Source organism: Talpa europaea, assembly GCF_964194135.1.
Source record: "Talpa europaea genome assembly, chromosome: 12".
Taxonomy (NCBI): Eukaryota; Metazoa; Chordata; class Mammalia; order Eulipotyphla; family Talpidae; genus Talpa; species Talpa europaea.
Window position 1 is genome coordinate 33487191 of NC_140079.1, and position 14862 is coordinate 33502052.

The window sequence follows — 14862 nt, forward strand, 5'->3', positions numbered from 1 at the left end:
TCATAACACCAGACTTTTCTTAGTTCTGAGGGAAGATTCTCAACATACTACTGAAAGGACTGGCCACATTTTGTAGGATCTACAATCAAGTTCTCCAGACTAGAAAGAAAGAATACTGATCACCATCTCCTATTTTTAACAACTATATGCATAGGCAGTGAGTTTATTGGCATTTCTTTTCTTTCTCTCTCTTTTTTTTAAATTACAGCTTTTGACAGTGTTCCCAAAGGAGCTACTGTAGTTCCTAAGGTAAATGCCCCACATAAGTACTGGGAAATGATTCAATAATAAGACCTACATACACACATTTTATTTCCTATATGTTCTTTTACTGCTCTTTGTAAATATATGGCAGAGTGAAGTTTGAGGCTGAATTTGCAGCAGTGTTCCTCCATAGACAATTACAATCACTTTTATTATTTAACATTCATTCCCTAGCTTGAACCAGAATAGCGACCCAATGTAAATTATTCAAAATGGATCATATCTTTGATACCAAATAAAAGTGAGCTCCTGTCTTGTGATGTTTTGTTAGCATCACCCATCCAGCAACGGTCTGTCACTGAAATGGGACAGGCACCTAGAACCAGGTCGCCCCCTGCCGGCAGGGGAGGGGGTGTGGGTACCTGCAATGCCACACTACTCCATCTTAAATCTGTGATTCTGGCGTCTTCTTTTGGAACAATAAGAGAAAACTGGTTTATTTTGAACACTTTCAATGAATGTGCTAATGAAAGTTAATTCTTGCTTGAAGAAATCCTGTAATAAATAAGAGGTAAACTATTGGTGAGGAAAGATATGTACAAAATAATTCCAGTTCCTGGCTCAAATCAGTTTCCTAAAAGAAAAGCTTTTCGTCTAAAAGGATATAAAGAAGAGAATGCTAGTCGATGTCTCCAGCTGTTCACGCACTTTCTAAAAAGACATTTTAAAAGTTTTAGTTGCACCACTGGAGTTCCTTCTCAGGGGCACTGGCAATCAATTCGAAAGTAGCTTGTCAGCAGGTGTTTGATGTTGTGAAGGGATCTGGTTACAGTGAGCTCCTACCAGGAAGACAGGCTGCAGAGTACTAGATTCTCGAGCCAGAAACGTGAAGTTACGCGAAAAGACCATTTGTGGGTCTCTAGAAAAAGGAGAGTATCTCATCCCTCCATGAGGCTCCAAGACCCAGGACTCCGGCAGTGTTGGGGGGACCCATGGTCTGATTCATCACTTTCCATCAGAAGAGAACACACTGCCTTTTTTGAAAAGAGGTGGGATAAATCTATCATGGATCGATGTTATTCCAAAGTCTATTGATACAGCAAAAGGCAGTGTTTTTACATGCCAGGGAAACTTTATCTGAGGATTTGGAGAGTAATAGTTGACTACGGGATCACTAAAATATTAAATGAATGAACATGATTTATTCTTTTTCTTTCAAAGGAAAGGAGAAAAGGCCTGTATATACATTGTATGAGCTTTATTTTAAAAAATCAGTTTTTTTTTCTATTTGGATAATACTTATTGACTATTGGGGTGAATAGTTATTGACTTATTTGTAAGGGGAAGCAATAAATACATTATACTGAGACATTTAAAAAGTATTCAAATGTTACCTCACATATAAACTTTTATTAGTAAATAAAAATATATTTAAAGAATCAAAATTAAATAAATCAATAAGTAAAAGAAAGTTGTTATACCTTAGAGTCCTCAAAAATTTCTCTAAGAGATAAGAAGTAGTCCTGTTCATATTATAGATTGATTACATACTATAATTAAATATATATATATATAAATCACTAGGTTAGAAGAAATCCTCAGTATTATGAATAAATCAATTTCTATTGTGTTAAAGACCTATAGTAGTTGAAGGATTGAGATTTGAAATAAGTTGGAGGAAAAATTAAAGAGATCATTAAAGTTAGTTTACTATTCCTTCATTGCACTGGAGGCATGTTTAATGAGAAGGCTGGCCGTGAGGTACAGAGGAGTGGGGTTTAGAGCAGAGGGGGAAAGTGAATACATGCCAAGAACTTCGTTTCACTGCAAGCCACCTGGCAACCCTATCCACAAGGAACTTCAAGTCAAGTAAGAAAAACAATAAGTAGAAAAAGAATGTAATCATTGTACAGAAGAAACTTTTTGAAGACTTTTTTTATTCATTTATGCATACAAGAACTGGGGTGTAGGCCACACATTCATGGGGTGAGAGGATTCATGAGACAGAGTGGGGAGCATAACAGGCAGATCTAATGAAATACACTGCTGAGGGAAGCAGCTGAGACAGGAGAGGGCTGCTGCGCCATGTGGATTAGCGCCCTGGCTGGGGATTGAACTCATCATGCAGTAGCTGGTGATGGTTTGATAGCATTGAGAGTTTTAACCTCTGTGCCACCAGGGAGGCCCTGTACAGAAGAAATTGCCCTGAGGGTTAGAGAAGGAAAGGAGAGAAAGGACCTACCCCCAGGACTGGACAGCAGGGCCTTCCAGGTGGTGCAGCGGGTTGAGCTCAGCGCTGTGAAGCTGCCTGCAGCCTCTGCAGCATGGGTTCAATTCCTGGCCAGCCAGGGAGATTCCCACATGGCACGGCAGACCTCTCCTGTCTCACCCGCTGCTCCCCTCAGCAGTGCTTTCAGTCTGTCTGCCTGTTCTGCTCCCCACTCTGTCTCTGGTGAATCCTCTCACCCTACTGTGCCTCTGGCCTGTACTCCAGCTATTGTATAAATAAAAAAATAAATCTTAAAAAAAAGAGAAAAGACTGAACAGCAGAAGCAGCTCTGGATTCTGCTCACGAGGACAGTAATGTGGCAAGTCAATGTGCCTTACTCACCTCATAACACGGCAGAGTTCAGAGTCAGTGCAGAACAAAAGTGCAAAAAAGAAGTTGAATGAAATGCAAACAAACACGTATTGTGTGTCCACAGTACTTTTATCACTGCCCCTGCACTGCAGCAGTGGTTTAATGAGCAGAGAAGAGGTCAAAGAGCCGGCTAGGAAAGCGGAGTGAAAGCCAAGGGGCAGAAGAACTGGGCAGCAGAGATGGAGCGCTGGTGAGTCACCTACACAGAACTGCCTAGACTACAGCTCAACTTAACATATTTCAACAAGAGTGTACAGTTTTTGTTTTAACACATGTGAACAAATTCATTCGAAATATATGCATGGGTGGGTAAATATGTATTTTATATGCATGTGTGTATATATACACTATACATGGGTGTGAGTATATGTGCATGCATGGAATTCAATATTTATGTGTGCATGTATGTTTCCTAAGGGGGGGAAAAAAAAAACCTCTGGTATCAAGTACCAGTCTACAGGGTCATAGAGGCATTTGGATGCACATGTATAACCTTTCCCCTTTTCAGAATTAGCTCCTAAATTTCAGAAGCTCAGACAATGTCTCAAGCAAGGCTAATCCAATTCTGGAACAACTATATTACCCAGAACCTTCTGTCTTTCAAAAGTAGTGGAAATTGGTTGGTAATCAATGGAAATACTTCCCAGTGAAATAGAGAAGCATCAGGAAGTCTGACTTCAAGTCTAGTCTCCACTATCAGCTGTGTGACTTTGGACAAGTTGCTTTGCTTTCTTGAGTCTCTGCCCTCTCATTTGTAAGGTGAAGGGAATGGTGAGATTTCTGGCTCTGAGCGAAGGCTAGACATGTGTTACAAGGGAAAAAGATTTTTTGTCTGGGCCTATCGGGTGGTACAGATGGTTGAGCGCAGCCTCTGCAGTGCCGGTTTGATCCCCGCTGGTCGCGGAGCAACCCACATGGCTCAGCAGACCTCTCCTGTCTCACCTGCTGCTCCCCTCAGCAGTGTATTTCGGTCAGTCTGTCTGTTCTGTTCTGTCCCCACTCTCTCTCTGGTGAATCCTCTCACCCTCCCGCGCATCTGGCCTGTACCCCAGTTCTTGTATAAATAAAATAAATCTAAAAAAAAAAGATTTTTTGTCTGACTCCCCCTTCTCTGTAAGGTGAAAATGTCGGATTGGAAGCAGTTAGCTATATGGTGACTTAAAGGATACTTTTTATTAGAAATTTTCTAAATAATGTCCTTATGCCATATATATGTGATATTAATATGTATGTCATATATGTATGTAAATGTGATAGATTGTTTTTTCTCATTAACTAAATCCTAGCAAAGGAAAAGCTCTTCACCACATCTTAGACTCTATTATATCCAGCATTTGAATTGAAATTAATGGAATGTATTATGCAAACTAAACCCCAAGACTCAATGCTATTGGGAGCTCAAGAAGTGAACCTTATTTTTTGGATCACACATAGACACATTTTTCTTATGGATTTATCCCTTTTTTTCTTTCTTTTAATGTAGACCAAGGCTAAAGTTGTGTTGATTGGGTGGTTGTGGTGTACTTATCCAATATTTCATAACTACTCTCATTTTAAAACAGACCCTTCATCTGGGTATACTAATCCTATAACACATGTATTTAATTGAACAAACATCAAACATTTTCTCTATTCCTCAATGCTCTGAGTAGTTACACCATTAAAACCCAATCTTTCCCTCTATCTGGTTTCTTTAGGATGAACCTCATTCCTTCTAGGGCTGTACCTAGATCACTTCACTCTATGGCAACTCAGAAGTTCACAGATGAATCATTCTTGAGTTTTTAAATAATGCTGACTTTTTCTCAGTGAAATTCAACTCTTTAGTCTGCATAATGCATTTGCTGAGTTTGGGAATTAACACCTGATTTATTTGGGCTATGTTCACATAACCTTTCCTTTGGTTCAAATTAAAAGATTGCCAAAATTGGCCAACATCTGTGGGCAAGAACTATAGGGAATAAAAGACAATCTAAATTATCTGATACAGTCTGTTATGCAAGATTATAACTTCTCACCCTCTTCTCTTCCCAGCTTCCATAAACATTAGGCTATGAATACATACACAATGTAACTTAATAAAAAGCAATCATCAATTAAGGAGGAGTGATGATAGAATTTCTCCTTATTATTTCAAACGAATGAGCAATGAAAATCCTCAAGTTTCTTTCTTGATGTGTAACCTACTATCCTAGCTTCAGTTTCACATAAATAATCAATGTCAAGCAGTATTTATAAAATATATATATCCAAGTGAAAAAAGGAAAATGTGTGGCAGAGCACAGAAGAAAATGCTGGCTCCATTTTCCATGGTACTGGTCTGTGTAAAATGACATAAGTAGTTTTGAGTGGGCCAGTTTTAAATCATCAAATACAAATTGATTTCAAAATTTTATAATCTCTACCAAACATGGCACTGCACTGCACCTATGCAATTTAACAAACAATTCAAAAAACTAAATGCTACCATTTCTCCTGAAACGACTGGTTTGAGACCACTCACGTTTTTTCTCAAAGAAGTAAGATACTGAGGGGGAAATTCAACAGTATAAGGCTGAGCATGAGCCCCACGACCCCTTTTACAAAAGGACTCCCCAATCTAAGCTTCAGGGAACACTAAAGTTTTTTGTTAACATGATTCTACAGCTAAAAGATGCCATGTTTACATTCAGGAGGGGTTCATAAATAACAGTTTTTCATGAATGTGTAAACAGATGGGTTAATTACCATGGCAACCAAAATTTTATCAGGTTCAATACTTTGCTGGCAAACACATTCTAGTGATTTTCCAAATACTATCCTTTAACACTGCTAAATGAACAGGCTGGGGAGTATTCTGTACAATTAAACAAATACTCATGGCTGTAAGGGGTTTATTTTTTTTTATTTTTTTTTTTTCTATTACATCTTTAAAGTTTATTCTCTTTTCTTTTTTTTTTTTTTTTTTAATAAATTTTATTGTTATATTCCCCATACAATTGCAGCCCCCCCATTCTGACCCCAATCCCTCCCCTCCCGCCCCCGCCCCCCTAAAAGTGTCTCTGGTTCATAGTTTTCTGTTGATTTTGATTTTCACTTTCTTATAGTTATTCATTTTCCTGGTCCCTTATTTAAGTTTTCTAGATTCCTGCTATGAGTGAGACCATCCGGTATTTTTCTTTTTCTTTTTGGCTTATTTCGCTGAGCATGATCCCTTCCAGCGCCATCCATGTTGCTGCAAATTGCATGTGTTTATCTTTTTTGAATGCTGAGTAATATTCCATGGTATATATGTACCACATCTTCTTGATCCAGTCATCTATTTTTGGGCATTTGGGTTGTTTCCAAAGCTTAGCTATTGTAAACAGTGCTGCTATAAACATAGGGGTGCAGGTGTTCTTTGGAATTGATGTTTCTGTGTCCTTTGGGTAAATAGCTAGGAGTGGAATTGCTGGATCATATGGAAGCTCTATGTTTAGTAGGTCCAGAAATCTCCACACAGCTCTCCACAGTGGTTGGACCAGTTTGCACTCCCACCAACAGTGCAGAAGAGTTCCTTTTTCTCCACACCCTCGCCAGCATTTGTTGTTGCTAGTTTTTTTAATATGTGCCATTCTCACTGGTGTAAGATGGTATCTCATGGTAGTTTTGATTTGCATTTCCCTGATGGCAAGTGATGTTGAACATTTTTTCATATGCCTGTTGGCCATTTGCATTTCCTCTTCAGAGAAGTTTCTTTTTAGCTCTTCTGCCCATTTTTTGACTGGATTATTTTCTTTGTTGTTGTTGAGTCTCATCAGCTCTTTGCAGATTTTTGTGATCAGTCCTTTATCATTAGTGTTGGGTGCAAAAATGTTCTCCCAGTTGGTGGGGTTTCTCTTTGTTTTTGTTATTGTCTCTTTTGCTGTGCAGAAGCTCTTTAATTTGATGTAGTCCCAGCTGTTTATCTTTGCCTTCACTATCACTGCTTTGGGTGATGTGTCTGTAAAGATGTCTTTGATGTGCAGATCACGTAGTGTTTTTCCTATATTTCCTTCTATATATTTTATGGTTTCAGGTCTTATGTCTAGTTCTTTAATCCATTTTGAGTTGATTTTTGTGTATGGTGTGAGGTAGTGGTCAAGCTTCATTCTTTTGCATGTAGCGACCCAGTTTTCCCAGCACCATTTATTGAACAAACTTTCTTTGCTCCAATGCATAGTCTTTGCTCCTTTGTCAAAGATTAGTTGACCATAAATCTGTGGGTTTATTTCTGGATTTTCTATTCGATTCCATTGGTCTGTATGTCTGTTCTTGTTCCAATACCATGCAGTTTTGATGATTATGGCTTTGTAGTATAGTTTGAAGTCTGGGAGTGTGATGCCTCCATTCCCTTCTTTTTTTTTCAGAAGAGCTTTGGCTATTCGGGGTTTTTTGTGATTCCATATGAATTTCATCAATAATTGTTCTATTTCTTTGAAGAATGACATTGAAATTTTGATTGGAATAGCATTGAATCTGTATATTGCTTTTGGAAGGATGGCCATTTTAATAATGTTTATTCTTCCAATCCATGAGCAGGGGATGTCTCTCCATTTCTTTGTGTCTTTTTCTATTTCTTTTAACAGTGTTTTATAGTTTTCTTTGTATAGGTCCTTTACCTCTTTTGTTAGATTTATTCCCAAATATTTGATTTTTTTTGTTTCAATAACAAAAGGGATGGTTTTTTTGATTTCTTCTTCTTCAGATTTATTGTTTGTGTATAGGAAGGCTACTGACTTTTGCATGTTGATTTTGTATCCTGCCACTTTACTGAACTGATTGATAAGTTGAATTAGCTTTTCTGTGGAGTTTTTGGGGTTCTCTATGTATAATATCATATCGTCTGCAAATAGTGATAGTTTGACTTCTTCTTTTCCTATTTGGATTCCTTGGATGTCTTTCTCTTGTCTTATTGCCCTGGCTAGGACTTCCAGTATTATATTGAAAAGCAGTGGTGAGAGTGGACATCCTTGTCTTGTTCCAGATCTTAATGGAATTGCTTTCAGCTTTTCACCATTGAGAATAATAATGGCTGTTGGCTTGTCATAGATGGCCTTTATGATGTTGAGGTATGTTCCTTGTATCCCAAGAATTTCAAGTGCTTTTATCATGAATGGGTGTTGCACTTTGTCGAAAGCTTTCTCAGCATCTATTGATATTATCATATGGTTTTTATATTTCTTTTTGTTGATGTGTTGGATAACGTTGATTGATTTTCGGATGTTAAACCATCCTTGTGCCCCTGGAATGAATCCTACTTGGTCGTGGTGAATTATCTTATGGATACATTGTTGGATTCTGATGGCTAAAATTTTATTGAGGATTTTTGCATCAGTGTTCATTAGGGAGATTGGCCTGTAGTTTTCCTTTTTTGTGTTGTCCTTGTTCGGTTTTGGTATTAGTGTAATGTTGGCTTCATAGAACGTGTTTGGTATTGTCCCTTCCTTCTCAATTTTTTGGAAGAGTTTGTGAAGGATAGGCACTAATTCGTCTCTGAATGTTTGGTAGAATTCATTTGTAAATCCATCAGGTCCTGGGCTTTTGTTTTTGGGGAGGTTTTTGATTACCATTTCAATTTCGCTAATTGTAATTGGTCTGTTTAGGTGTTCTATTTCTTCTTTATCTAGCTTTGGGTGATTGTAGAGTTGTAGGAATTTGTCCATCTCCTCTAGATTGTTGTACTTGTTTCCATATAACTTTTCATAGTAGTTATTAATTATTCTTTTGATTTCTGCTGTGTCCGTTGTGATTTTTCCTCTTTCATTTATTATCCTATTTATTTGTGCTTTCTCCCTTTTTGCCCTTGTGAGCCTGGCTAGGGGTTTATCTATTTTATTTATTTTTTCAAAGAACCAGCTCTTGGTTTCATTGATCTTTTGGATTGTTTTTTTAGTTTCGATTTCATTTATTTCTGCTTTGGTTTTTATTATTTCTTTTCTTCTACTGGTTTTGGGGTTTTTTTGTTGTTCTTTTTCTAGATCTTTGAGCTTCGAGATTAGGTTGTTTCTTTGAGTTCTTTCTTGTTTGTTGATGTGAGCATCTATTGCTATATATTTTCCTCTTATTACTGCTTTTGCTGCATCCCATACATTTAGGAAATTGGTGTCCTCCTTGTCATTCAATTCGAAGAATTTTTTAATTTCTTCTTTTATCTCCTCGTTAGTCCAGTGGACTTCCAGTAGTGTGGGTTTCAATCTCCATGAGGTAGGAGAGTACCTTGCCTTCTTTTTATGGTTTATTTCTAGTTTGATGCCTTCATGGTCAGAAAAGAAGGTTGGTATGATTTCAATCTTGGTGTATCTGTTGATGTTTGTCTTGTGCCCCAGTATATGATCGATCCTAGAGAAAGATCCGTGTGCGCTTGAGAAAAATGTATACTCAGATTTTTTTGGGTTTATTGTTCTATATATGTCTGTTAAGCCCAAGCACTCTAGATCCTTATTTAGAGCTTTAGTGTCTTTACTTATTTTTTGTCTTGTTGATCTATCCATTGTTGATAGTGGTGTGTTGAAATCTCCCACTACGTATGTGTTTTCTCTGATGTCTGTTTTCAGAGATGCCAATAGTTGTCTGATATATTTTGGTGCTCCTTCGTTTGGTGAATATATGTTAATGAGTGTTATTTCTTCTTGAAGTATTGTTCCCTTGATCATAATGTAATGACCACTGGGATCTCTTTTTATCTTTTTAAGTTTGAAATCTGTTTTATCTGATATGAGTATAGCTGTTCCTGCCTTCTTTTTTGGTCCATTTGCTTGTAGAATTGTTTTCCATCCTTTAACTTTGAGTCTATTTTTATCTTTTGCAGCTAAATGTGTTTCCTGGAGACAGCAGAAGGTTGGGTTTTGTTTCTTAATCCAGCCTGCAACTCTGTGTCTTTTTATTGGAGAGTTTAGTCCATTTACATTTAGAGTTAGTATTGATATGTTAGCATCTGTATTTGCCATTGTGTTTGTCTTTCCTTTGATTTTATTTATTTATTCTTTTAATAACTTTCTTTGGCCTTCTTTTGTTGTTATTCGTCCCTCTGAGGTTCTGGCTTTAGGACTCCTTGTAGTATTTTTTGGAGTGGGGGTTTAGTTTTAATGAAATTCCGGAGTTTCTGTTTGTCTGGGAAGGTCCATATTCTTTCTTCAAAGAGGAAGGAGAGCTTTGCAGGGTAGAGTATTCTTGGTTGGCATCTGTTTTCTTGGAGTCTGTTGACTATGTCCCTCCACTCTCTCCTTGCCCGTAGTGTTTCTTCAGAGAAGTCTGATGTCAGTCTGATTGGTTTCCCTTTGAATGTTATCTGTTTCTTCTCTCTTGCCAGCTTCATTATTTTTTCCTTGTCTTGGATTCTTGGGAGCTTTACTATTATGTGTCTTGCTGTATTTTTCCTTTCGTCATGGAAGTTTGGTGTTCTTCTTGCTTCTTGTATATCAATTTTCAGCTCCTTCTTCGCGTTTGGGAAGTTCTCTTCAATTATATCCTTGAATATTTTCTCTGTTCCTACATCTCTCTCCTCTCCTTCTGGGATTCCTATAACTCTTATATTTCCTTTCCTCATGGAGTCAGATAGTTCCCGAAGTCTTTCTTCGGTCTTTTTCCTTCGTACTTCTCCTTCCTTTTCTGTTTTAGTTCTTTTTATTTCTGTGTCTTCAAGAGTACTTATTCGTTCTTCCATTTCATCTATTCTGCTTTCATTGCTTTTCCCAGAGTTCTTTAGCGTCTCCATTAATTCTTTGATCTCCTGCATTTCTTTTACTTCCCTCTTTAGGGACTCAATTTCATTCTTTTGGTCATTAATTATTTTCCCCTTATCATTGTTTTCCTTTATGACTTCAGTCAATTTTTTAATCACAGCAATTTTAAATTCTCTATCTGTAAGGTTCAGAAGTTCTTCCAAGTTACTGTCGTTGCAATCTGGTAGATGGTTTTCTTTTTGCGGTGTGCTATTTTGCTGAGGAGTTGCTGGGTTGCATGTGGCTTTTCTACTCCCTACTGCCTGTTTTCTAATTTGCCGTATTCCTTGTGACACTGTGTTGCTGGTACTGGCCGGCATCTTGGGTGACTTTCCCAGCTCACCACTGGCTCCTCTGGGGAACTTCTGCTGGGTTCACACAGTCTCCAGCAAAGAAAGGTCGCTGCTGCAAACGCCCGGTCTGCCCAGCGGTGGGTGCTGCTCCCCTCTGGGCTGGAACTGCAGGCTAGAAGGCGCCCGGCATGGGCAAGCCTCCCAGCTTACCTCTGTCTCCTCGGTGAGCCTTCTGCTGGGTTCACACAGTCTCCAGCAAGAAAGGTCGCTGCTGCAAAATGCCGGTGCAGGGGACGCGCTCCCCTGCACACCCGGTCTGCCCCAGCGGTGGGTGCTGCTCTCCTCTGGGCTGGAACTGCAGGCTAGAAGGCGCCCGGCATGGGCAAGCCTCCCAGCTTACCTCTGTCTCCTCGGTGAGCCTTCTGATGGGTTCACACAGTCTCCAGCAAGAAAGGTCGCTGCTGCAAAATGGCGATGCAGGAACGCGCTCCCCTGCACGCCCGGTCTGCCCTAGCGGTGGGTGCTGCTCCCCTCTGGGCTGGAACTGCAGGCTAGAAGGCGCCCGGCATGGGCAAGCCTCCCAGCTTAACCTCTGTCTCCTTGGTGAGCCTTCTGCTGGGTTCACACAGTCTCCAGCAAGAAAGGTCGCGGTTGCAAAATGCCGGTGCAGGGGACGCGTTCCCCTGCACGCCCGGTCTGCCCCAGCGGTGGGTGCTGCTCCCCTCTGGGCTGGAACTGCAGGCTAGAAGGCGCCCGGCATGGGCAAGCCTCCCAGCTTACCTCTGTCTCCTCGGTGAGCCTTCTGCTGGGTTCACACAGTCTCCAGCAAGAAAGGTCGCTGCTGCAAAATGGCGATGCAGGAACGCGCTCCCCTGCACGCCCGGTCTGCCCTAGCGGTGGGTGCTGCTCCCCTCTGGGCTGGAACTGCAGGCTAGAAGGCGCCCGGCATGGGCAAGCCTCCCAGCTTAACCTCTGTCTCCTTGGTGAGCCTTCTGCTGGGTTCACACAGTCTCCAGCAAGAAAGGTCGCGGTTGCAAAATGCCGGTGCAGGGGACGCGTTCCCCTGCACGCCCGGTCTGCCCCAGCGGTGGGTGCTGCTCCCCTCTGGGCTGGAACTGCAGGCTAGAAGGCGCCCGGCATGGGCAAGCTTCCCAGCTTACCTCTGTCTCCTCGGTGAGCCTTCTGCTGGGTTCACACAGTCTCCAGCAAGAAAGGTCGCTGCTGCAAAATGGCGATGCAGGAACGCGCTCCCCTGCACGCCAGGTCTGCCCTAGCGGTCGGTGCTGCTCCCCTCTGGGCTGGAACTGCAGGCTAGAAGGCGCCCGGCATGGGCAAGCCTCCCAGCTTAACCTCTGTCTCCTTGGTGAGCCTTCTGCTGGGTTCACACAGTCTCCAGCAAGAAAGGTCGCTGCTGCAAAATGGCGATGCAGGAACGCGCTCCCCTGCACGCCCGGTCTGCCCTAGCGGTGGGTGCTGCTCCCCTCTGGGCTGGAACTGCAGGCTAGAAGGCGCCCGGCATGGGCAAGCCTCCCAGCTTACCTCTGTCTCCTCGGTGAGCCTTCTGATGGGTTCACACAGTCTCCAGCAAGAAAGGTCGCTGCTGCAAAATGGCGATGCAGGAACGCGCTCCCCTGCACGCCCGGTCTGCCCTAGCGGTGGGTGCTGCTCCCCTCTGGGCTGGAACTGCAGGCTAGAAGGCGCCCGGCATGGGCAAGCCTCCCAGCTTAACCTCTGTCTCCTTGGTGAGCCTTCTGCTGGGTTCACACAGTCTCCAGCAAGAAAGGTCGCGGTTGCAAAATGCCGGTGCAGGGGACGCGTTCCCCTGCACGCCCGGTCTGCCCCAGCGGTGGGTGCTGCTCCCCTCTGGGCTGGAACTGCAGGCTAGAAGGCGCCCGGCATGGGCAAGCCTCCCAGCTTAACCTCTGTCTCCTTGGTGAGCCTTCTGCTGGGTTCACACAGTCTCCAGCAAGAAAGGTCGTGGTTGCAAAATGCCGGTGCAGGGGACGCGTTCCCCTGCACGCCCGGTCTGCCCCAGCGGTGGGTGCTGCTCCCCTCTGGGCTGGAACTGCAGGCTAGAAGGCGCCCGGCATGGGCAAGCCTCCCAGCTTACCTCTGTCTCCTCGGTGAGCCTTCTGCTGGGTTCACACAGTCTCCAGCAAGAAAGGTCGTGGTTGCAAAATGCCGGTGCAGGGGACGCGTTCCCCTGCACGCCCGGTCTGCCCCAGCGGTGGGTGCTGCTCTGTAAGGGGTTTAATGGTGACCGCCTCAGAGCTTTTCACAATGCTAGGATTCAGTCAAAACCAGCAGACACACCAGAACACAGCAAATCCCACATACACTGGTCTCAGGCTCCAGAAACAACAGTGTAGCCAAAACCAGTGGGGAAAAGAATGTTCTTGCAGGGCAGCCATCAAAAGAATGAAATAATTGCTGAAAAGAAGTTAAGCCCAGTAATTATATACTGGTAGAAAACAAGACAGCATGGGGTAAGACTGTGTTAATAGAGGCCACCATCTTGAGGGAATGAGACTCAGTCTTCTGGAAAGTGTGTTTTATTTTCTAACTCTCAAGACCAGACTAACATTATTTTGTCATGTTTTATTATCATGAAAAACTGCTCTGAGAATTTCATTAGTAGAATGTGAATGACAGTTAATACTCATCAAAATAAATACAACTCTAGGTCCAGCCAAATGGCTTTCAAAACAATGAGACCACCCTAAACACACCAACATAGATAATACTCTGCACAGCACTATCTTCAGGGAATCAAAATTAAGGCAGATTTCTGAGCTATCACTGAAGCGGGAAGAGCAGAAGCTTAGAATATAAACTTTTACTGAAAACCTCTGTGGTTTGGCCACTTGACAAAAATATCTAAATTAAATGATTCTACACAAATTGCGTTGACTCCTTGATTACTAATTCCTCAAACCTTGACCTTAAGGCCAGCAACATACCATTTTTTGGACACACATGGCATCAAGGTTGTTCAGAGTACTCCTGTCCCAGGCTAGTGTGCCCTTGCTCTCTGGTAACCTCAATATCTACTATTTCTAAGTGTTCTCTTATAGCATCAAAACGCATAGAGCATTAGCAGGGGAACCTTGAGACCAAATTATTCTTAGTCTAAGTATAATTGCGATCCTAAGAGAGTTGGTTACAGTATCCTAGAAATATTATCCTAATTGTCAAGAAAATTTCTCCATTTTGGGGGCTCATTCAGGGAACCAAAAACACTTACCTTAGGAAGTGCTTCATTGTGCCTGTTTTAATTATCCTGGCGTTATTCAAACTGTTCTCAAGTAACTGCTTCCAAATTTCCCTTTGTCAAAGTAGGTGTAAGCTGTAGAAGAAATTAGATATATTTACTAATAAGAGGGCTGTAAATCCCAAACCTCAAATTTCTGCTTGCCTTGGTAAGCAGAGAGCATGCTATGTACTCAGAAGAACATTATCAACCGAACTGCCCACATAGCAACTCAACTCAATGGATGGTGATTATAGCTAAAACCTTCAATGCTGTAATTATACAATTAGTCTTCCATTTTAAGTCACTTGCTGGAGAAATTATTAGTTTCATGAGCAGTCTCTAATAGTAAGCTTTTCCTCTATTTTGGATATCATTCTTATATACGTAACAGAAGCAGTTATAAGAAAAGTAAAAATGAAGACCCATAAAAATAACAATCCTAATTTATAGATTTCAGATGGCCTTAAATGTGGCAGCCTCCATCTTCCAAAAGTACAACTGAAAAATAACTAGAAGCAATTGGTACCTTCCTTAAGCTAAAAAGTAGCTGTCAGTGAGCCAAGTTCTTCAAACAAAGGAATGCTACCACTGATCAATGGCTTCAGACTAATCACTTAACCTCGCTAGGGTTTCATTTTCTCCCTGTTAGATGGACAGAGTAACTGTAACCGCCTTGTAGGGTTGTTTTAAGGACTGAACAAACCAAAGCCTGGAAGGCATTGAGCATAGTTATTGGTATGTGACAAACAG

General features: G+C 41.6%; 1 protein-coding gene across 1 annotated transcript in view; it reads right to left on the reverse strand.

Moving 5' to 3' along the window:
- Positions 1-14120, reverse strand: part of ELMOD1 (ELMO domain containing 1) — a gene marked incomplete at both ends in the record, with an annotated part of 51094 nt that extends 36974 nt beyond the window's left edge. Inside the window, one exon of the mRNA XM_084249456.1 lies at positions 14104-14120. Coding sequence (XP_084105582.1) covers positions 14104-14120 — 17 coding nt within the window. The remainder of the gene's footprint in view (positions 1-14103) is intronic.
- Between the last annotated feature and the right edge of the window lie 742 nt (positions 14121-14862).